Source organism: Ammospiza nelsoni, chromosome 2, assembly GCF_027579445.1.
Source record: "Ammospiza nelsoni isolate bAmmNel1 chromosome 2, bAmmNel1.pri, whole genome shotgun sequence".
In the NCBI taxonomy this organism is placed as follows: domain Eukaryota; kingdom Metazoa; phylum Chordata; class Aves; order Passeriformes; family Passerellidae; genus Ammospiza; species Ammospiza nelsoni.
Window position 1 is genome coordinate 116,748,489 of NC_080634.1, and position 8,452 is coordinate 116,756,940.

The 8,452-nt window shown below is 47.9% G+C and overlaps 1 protein-coding gene across 1 annotated transcript in view; it reads right to left on the minus strand.

Moving 5' to 3' along the window:
- The window catches only part of IGSF5 (immunoglobulin superfamily member 5), a 31,726-nt gene extending 27,299 nt beyond the window's left edge, over nucleotides 1-4,427 (minus strand). The window contains exons 1-2 of the mRNA XM_059465900.1: nucleotides 4,286-4,427; nucleotides 2,251-2,448 (exon numbers count right to left, since the gene is read on the minus strand). Of these exons, the coding sequence (XP_059321883.1) occupies nucleotides 2,251-2,308 (58 nt within the window). The 5' untranslated portion in view covers nucleotides 2,309-2,448; nucleotides 4,286-4,427. The remainder of the gene's footprint in view (nucleotides 1-2,250; nucleotides 2,449-4,285) is intronic.
- Between the last annotated feature and the right edge of the window lie 4,025 nt (nucleotides 4,428-8,452).

The window sequence follows — 8,452 nt, forward strand, 5'->3', positions numbered from 1 at the left end:
GAGCTTTTTGAAAACCGAAGTAGGTTAGAGCTTGTCAGAGCCTGCAGCGAGGCACTGGCTCGTTCACTTGTGTTAACAAGAATTTTTAAATGCTTACAGGATGTTTCTGTCAAGTAATACCAGACTCCTGATGCTCAGCAACTTGTTATTTCCTCCCACCTGCACACAAACCTCTCCACAGCCCCCAGGCTTGTCTTGCTCTCTCCTCTCACTCAATGTTTGACAGAAATCCCTGGTAGAACTTCCCAGTGCTCAAAAAAATAGACATCCTGGGATTTCCTGAGCCAAAAATTGCTTTTTTTGTGGTATTCTCTGGGGTCCTCATCATGGGAAGGAAATGATGAATCTGACTCCATGTTCTTAGGAGGATATTATATTATATTATATTATATTATATTATATTATATTATATTATATTATATTATAATCATACTAAAGAATAGATAAAGGATACAGACAGAAGGCTTAACAAGATCCTAATTAAAAACTCCTGACTTTCTCCCCAGAGTCCCAATACAGCCTGACTGTGATTGGTCATTAAGTCAAAACAATTCACAGGTTGGATAAAAAAAATCTCCAAACCATATTCCAAAGCAGCAAAACACAGGAGAAGCAAATCAGATAATTATTGTTTTCCTTTTCCTCTGAGGTTTCTCAGCTTCCCAGGAGGAGAAATCCTGGTGAAGGGATTTTTCAGAAAATGTGATGGTGACACTTCTGCACCTATGGATCTACCCTTTATGATATTTGTTTCTAGGTTTTTTCAGCCTGTTTATAATTTGATACCCCTCACAGCCAGTGACCATGAGCTTTACTATTTAATGACATGCTCTGAGAAAAGAACAGTCTTTGATTAGCCTTAAATCTGATACTTTTAGTGGTTACCTCAAATTCTTTTTGTTACGAGAAATTGTGGATAATCATTTCACCATTCACTTCCATAAAATTCATCTTTTTAATACATTTTTACCATTTATTCTTCTTTACAAGCAGGAAAAAGATATGCCAGTCTAATGAAGCCTCCTCATTCTTCCCTCCTGGGCAAGAGGGGCTTTGGATGCCCCATCCTGGAAGCGTTCAGGGCTGATGGAGCACTGAGGAAGCTGCTCTGGTGAAAAATGTCCCTGCCCAACCAGGGAGGCTGGAACTGGAAGATTTTTAAGGTCTTTTCCAACCCAAACCCTCCAATGATTCTTTATTCTCTGCCTTAGAACAGCTCCATCACACTTAGTAGCTTTCTCAGTCCTGTTTGTGATGGAAGGGTTAACAAAACAGCAATATCTGAGATGAAACCTTTCTGTGGATTTACATCATGCCAGGTTTCATTTTACCTGCCCTTGCTGAAGACATTAAATGGTGAAATTTTCTCTCTTTTTCAGCAATTTACTCTCTTTCCAAGACATCTATTATTTTCCCCACTAGACACTGCATTTAAGAGATGCTTTGCATTAGATGCTTTTTCTGCCTTTCTTACTTACAGATCTGACATCGTGACATTTTCTGGCAAATCTTCCTGGTCCCTTTTTGGATTTGGCTGCCCTAAGTAATTCTGCACTGCTTGCAGAGTCTGCCACCTCACAGCTCCCTCCTCTTCACCAGGTTGTTTAAGAGCTTGTTGAATGTCACACATCCCTGTGCAGCTCCGTGCTCAGAACACTCCATGTTTATCCCTGCATTGTGTTTCCTTTCACTATCAATCCATGACAACACCTTTCCCCTCATCCCACTGCAGCTCATTCCTGTCAGAGCCTCTTAAAACTCCAGCTAGACTGTAATTAAAAAAAAAAAAAATCAGCCTTGTCTCCATTACCCAACTAGTCACTTAATATTCACTTTTCCTCTAAAGCTTTGCCACCAAGACACAGTTAATCTGAATTGACTTTGAGACTTGTGAAATGTGAATTGGTGGTAAAACAGCAATGTGATAATTTGCATTTACTTCTGGAAGTAAAAACCAGCTGCTGATGCTGAGTTTTCTACAGATGCAAAAGCAGTCCCAAACAGGAGGAACAGAAAAACAAGTAAACTGAAAGAGGGCAGCCCTCCCACCTCCTCCCCACCCCACATTCTGCTCAGTCCTTCACACTCAAGCACACTTTAGGTTGTTCAGGCTTGAAATACAAACATCTCCTTTCAAACAGTTGAAATAATCAGCCTGAGCTCATCCCCAAGGCCATTTCCACCACCCTGAAATGAGAGCCCACATTTTATCCCTGCTGGTTCATCTCACAGGTTATGAACGGGTCCTACCTGGCAGCGAGGCAGTCAGGATGAGGGGGAGCAAAATGCATTTCTGGAAACTCTCCATTGGAGCATTCTCTCCTGGTCCCCGAGGCAGGAAGCCACCAGTGGTCACTGCATGCTTGAGAGGACAGAGCTGAAGGACAGAACTCCTGGAGAAACTCAGGAATGAGTTTGGGTCCTGTGACAAGGGTGACTTTGTGTGACCTGTTCCACCAACAAGGGGAAAAGATTAAATGAGGGAGGGTTTGGAAGCAGAGCAGAATCTTTCTTCAAATAACTGTTTTTAAAGACACAGAGGAACTTGTTTTCAGCAGAGAAACCTCCTCCTGCAGATCTCCCATTCCTCAGCCCCTCCTGCTTCAGCACTGACAGGGCCAGGGCAGCTCCAGCTGCATCATTGAAGTTACCCTTGAACAATTAGGAAAAATAATTCTCTGAGCTGCTGCACTTGTGGGGATGAGAAACATCAAATCTCCCCCCAGCTGCCCAGACTGAGCCCTCAGAAAGGCTGAGAATGCAAAAAAAAGATCCCCAGAGTTATTCCTCAGAACCTGAGAGTACCTCCTATATACCCCACAATAAACCACCTGCAGCTCTCCACTGTGGTCAGAAATAATGCACAGATTCTGGGTGTGAGACACCACCTGACTCCCATATTTTCTGCTTTTTCAGTGTTTGTGATTCACTTGTCAGATATTCTCCTCCTCCCCCTCAAAATATGTGGGAGAGGTTTTGACTGCGCTTGGTTTACAAATTCCTCATCTGGGCCACTGAAGCTTGCCTTTGTGAAAGGAACCCGGGCCAGGGGATGTGGTTTTGTGGCCAGACCAAATTTCTTGTCAGGAAAAGTGTTTCTGACTGCTGGGGTGCTCTTTGTGGCAGCTCTGTGCAGGGCATGACAATTCAGTGTCACCATAAGGACACCCTGGGTTCTTCAGCACCAGGAGGTACCAGAGCTCCGTTCCTGGATGGAATCTGGCAGGCTCAGCTTTCATTTCCATCCACATTTTCCCATTTTCATCCACATTTTCCCGTTTTTCAAGCTTTCAGTTTACCCTGGGAACCTTCAAGGTTCCCTGTCAACTTAATCAACATTTTCAGCCAAGCCTGTGGGCTGATTTCTTCACCTGTTTGTTCAGGTTTTCCTGGTGTGTTTTAAAAGGTTTTGGGGTATTTTTATCTCCATATTTTCTGTGTGGAGGAGTCCCCAGCAGGCAGGTGGGGAGGGAGGGTCACTGTGCAGGGCCTGCAGGGATTTCTCTGCGCTCTGTCACTGTCACAGCTCTTGGCTGTCACACACAAAGCAGTCAGGATTACAGGAGCTGGTATCATCTGTCACACCAAGGGAAACAGCCCGAGTAAAGCACCAGGGAACAAATCCAAAACACAGGGCTGGGTCCTTTTCCAGGAAGCTGTGACACCAAGCAGGATTTCCAACCAGAACAGCAGCCTTCATACCCCCCCTGACAAATCCAAAGCAATCTGAGCTGGGCAAAGTTTTACATGGTGAGGAATAAACTGGCAAGAGCATTGTGCCAAATCCAGGACAAAAATCAGTCAACAGCTTGGGGTGAAGTAAAGCAAGGCAGGAAAGGGAGGGATCTATAATATTTTGTTTTACTTGGTTTCAAAATGGACTTTCAAAGGGCTGGGAAATACAATCTGATCTCCAGATGAAACAGGATATTTTGGCCGAGGATGAATTAAATGCCTGGGTTTGTTTTGGGCTGCTTTTCCCCTCCTCTGCCGGCGCATGGGTGACTCAGGTTGCTCTGAGCCTGCTCCCTCCTCATCCATGACACAGGCAGGGGATAACAACAATAATCATTCCCTCCAGGAATGGCAGCTGGACCCAGAGAGGGGCTCAGCGCTTTGGGCACCCCACGACAGACACCAACCCCAAATGCCAGGAAGCAGAACAGCAGACAAAGCCACAAACCCCTCCTGCCACCCAGGGCAGCTCCATGCTGAGGCAGGAGCAGGGAAAGGGGCTAAAAGGGTTAAATTATCTTCCATCCGGGAAGCAAATCCAGGGCTTTACCTGGATCATATCCCTGGTGCTGAGCTCTGTCACCGCTCCCCTCTGACGGCAGCTCCGGCTCCCGCTGCCCACAGGGGCCTGAGGGGATCCAGGGGAGGGTCCCGGGCCTGCCCGCACCTGTGTCCCCAGGAACGTCCCTCGGGTGCTGGGGACGCTGTCTGCGAGGGAAGGGAGGCCGCTCCGAGCTGTGCCCCAGCCGCAGGCCGTGCCTGGCACTGTGACACGCAGGGATGGCCTCTGCCTTCCCCCGCCCTGTGCCTGTCAATGTTTAACCGGCCCGGAGGAAGTGACACGCACGGTGACACACGGAGCCAGCCCCGCACGGTGACACACGGAGCTGGCTCTGCACGGTGACACACGGAGCCAGCCCTGCACGGTGACACACGGAGCTGGCTCTGCACGGTGACATGGAGCGAACTGAGTCCCGCACGGTGACACACAGAGCCAGCCCCGCATGGTGACACACGGAGGGGACCCTGCACGGTGACACACGGAGCTGGCTCTGCACGGTGACACATGGAGCCAACAATTCTGCATGGTGACACACGCAGTGAACTCAGCCCCGCAGGGTGACACACGGAGCGGACCCCGCAGGGTGACACACGGAGCTGGCTCTGCACGGTGACAACACGGAGCCAACAACCCCGCAGGGTGACACACGGAGTGAACCCCGCACGGTGACACACGGAGCTGGCTCTGCATGGTGACACACGGAGACAACTGAGCCCCGCACGGTGACACACGGAGCCAACAACCCCGCATGGTGACACACGGTGACACACGGAGCCACCACTCCATGGTGACACACAGAGAGAGCTCCGCACGGTGACACACAGAGCCAACCCCGCACGGTGACACACGGATCCAGCCCCGCATGGAGACACACGGAGCACCGTGGGACAGCTGGGACCGGACACGGGCACGGCCGGGGACAGGGCTCGGGGCGGCCAGGGGGGCAACCGGCACGAGACAGGGACGGCCTGGGACAGGTGGTCCTGTCACAGGGACACTGGTGAGAGCCATGATGCCAATTTCCCATTACAGTGACACAGGTGAGAGCCATGGTACCTGGGACAGGTGTCCTCTGTTACAGTGACACAGGTGAGAGCCATGGTGCCCGGGACAGTTGTCCCCTGTTACAGGGACACAGGTGACGCCCATGGTGTCTGGAATGGGTGTCTTCCATCACAGTGACACAGGTGAGTGTGATGGTGCCAATTTCCCCTGTCACAGTGACACAGGTGAGAGCCATAGTCCCTGGGATGGCTGTCCCCTGTCACAGTGACACTTGAGAGCCATGGTGCCAATTTCCCCTGTCACAGTGACACAGGTGTGATAGTGCTTGGAACAGGTGTCCCCTGTCACAGTGACACAGGTGAATGCAATCGTGCCAATTTCTCCTGTTACAGTGACACAGGTGAGAGCCATGGTGCCTGGAACAGGTGTCCCCTGTTATAATGACACAGTTGAGTGTGATTGTGTCTGGAATAGGTATCCCCTGTCACACTGACACAGGTGAGAGCCATGGTGCCAATTTCCCCTGTCACAGTGACTGTCATGGTCCCAATTCCCCCCGTTATAATGACACAGGTGAGTGTAATGGTGCCTGGCACAGATGTCCCCTGTTACAGTGACACAGGTGAGTGTGATGTGTCTGGAATGCATGTCCTCTGTTACAATGGCACAGGTGTATGAGGCTGGAGCACACCCCACTGTTGAAATGCCCAGGCAGGGTGGCAGAGAGCAGGAGTGCCTGTGCCAGCCATGCTGCTGCCAGTGGTCACTGTCACCCCAGCTGGGGGTGCTGGGGTCCACCAGCAGCCCTGGACAGGGTGAGGGGCTGGGCCAGGCCCAGGGAGCATCCAGGGGATCATCTGCAGCTGGAGGAGATGGGGCAGGGCTGCAGGTAAGGCTTTGCAAGAGCTCAGGTGTAAAACTTTTCAGGTAAATCTTTTGCATGTAAAACCAAGGTGCCCATCCAAGGACAAGGGCAGGGATGGATCAGGCTGTGGCAGCACTGGGGAACATCACAGAGTCACAGAATCAATTAGGGTGGAGAAGACCTCTGAGATCATCAAGTCCAACCTTTGCCCTAACATCACCTCGTCAACCCGACCGGAGCGCTGAGTGCCACACCCTTAAACGCCTCTCAAAGCCTTTCCTCAAACGCCTCCAGGGACAGTAACTCCACCTCCCGGGAGTGCTTACCAGTGTTTAATCACCTTTTCCGTGATGAAATTCATTCTGATGGCCCGGGAGACTGAGAGGGTTGTGTGTGTGAGATGTTCCTACAGCCTTTGTCTCCTTCCAAGAACTGCAGCCTGCATTTTATGCCATTGTGGTCAGTGAATTGAGCTGATGTGACACGTCAAGGGATAACTTGAACTGATGTGACACGTCAGTTTTACATCCCTTTTTTACAATTTAAACTTATAATTTTTATGATTTTTAAATTGTAAAAAAGGGATGTAAAACTTCCCTAAACTGTATTTCCTATAAGCACAGTAACAGTAGCAAGAAGAAATTAGTGCCACAGTGACTCAAAATTGAAAGGTTCAGCAAAGAGAAATTAATCATTCACTTTGGGGAATAGTGAGAAATTTCTGCAAATGAATTTTAAAAATTTTGCTTTATTAGAAAAAGTATTTACCAGATTTGTTAAAAAAAAAAAAAACCATGAAAGCTGCAGGAAGAGGTTTTTTTGACCAGTTATAATTTTTTGTTACTATTTCCTTGACTTTACAAACCTTCTTTTTTAAAGTCTAAAACGTCACACTCTTGTTCCACCTACTCAAATAACAGTATTGTTGAAATGCTTTCCATACAGGTGTGTCTGAATAAAGCTAGAGAAAAAAAAAAAGAGATAAATAACATCTAATGAGCACTTTCCATCTATGGTTGCCCAAGCAGGAGAAGTGCAGAAGGTTAAAATGAATTTTCAACTTGAATTAATCAAGATAACCCTTCATAAAAATGCTTTGGAAAGGATAATTGCTGCTTTTAGAACTTTCACAAAGCTATCATTTGGCACTGCTGGGAAGAGATTGTCCTCTCTACACTGAGGGGATGGGCAAGAACCAATGAAGAGCAATTTCAGAGATGGCAGAGCCAAAGTCAGCTATGTTAGAAAAGACCAGCACGTGCATTGACATTTTATTAATTATTAATTACTGCCCTTGTCAGCTCCTTCCTTCCTTTGGCCTTCCTAATGAACCATGGTGTTGGGATGAGTAAAACCTTGGGTGAGAATGGAGTAGGATGGGATGAAGTGGGATGGGATGGGATGGAATGGTGTGCTGGTGTTCACAGGGGTCTTAGGATGAGGGAAGAGACGAGGATCTGACTCCATGTTTCAGAAGGCTTGATTTATTATTTTATTATATATATTACATTAAAACTATAATAAAAGAATAGAAGGAAAGGTTTCATCTCAGCAGGCTGGCTAAGCTAAGAATAGAAAAGAAAAGAATGATAACAAAGGCAGCTGTCAAGGACTCTCTCTCTGAGCCAGCTGACTGTGATTGCCATTAATTCCAAACATCCACATGAGACCAATCCCAGATGCACCTGTTGCATTCCACAGCAGCAGATAATCAATGTTTACATTCTGTCCCTGAGGCCTCCAGCTTCTCAGGAGGAAAAAATCTTGAGGAAAAAATCTTAAGGAAAGATTTTAATGAAAAGATGTCTGTGACAGAGTGGGTAAAATGGAGTGTGATAAGATGGAGCGTGGTAAGATGTGTTCCCCAGTGTGCATGCACAAGGCTACCCTTGCTCATGATGTTTAAAAGACCAGGTCCTTACTTTGCCAGCCTGATTTCAATGGAAAAGCATCTTGGTCACTCTGTGAATCACCAGGCAAGTCCTGCCTCCCACTCCACTTCCCCGAGACACTTCTTTCCAATTTTTCCTTTTTCTTCTGCTGGTGAGTAGGAGGATTTTCACCCTTTTTTTCCCCGCCCCCCCCAGCCCTTCCATGCCCATTTCTGGATGGTGTGTACACTGTGAACTCCTAAGGAACCCCCACAATTTTGTTCTGGGGTGTGTGAGGCTGGAACATATGTCTGCACAGCTTGCTGTGCCATTCCACACAAGGAGCTCTGAGGACTTCCTGGGATTCACTCAGGGAAAGCTTCTGTCACTGCCACTGGGGCCACAAGTGTAATT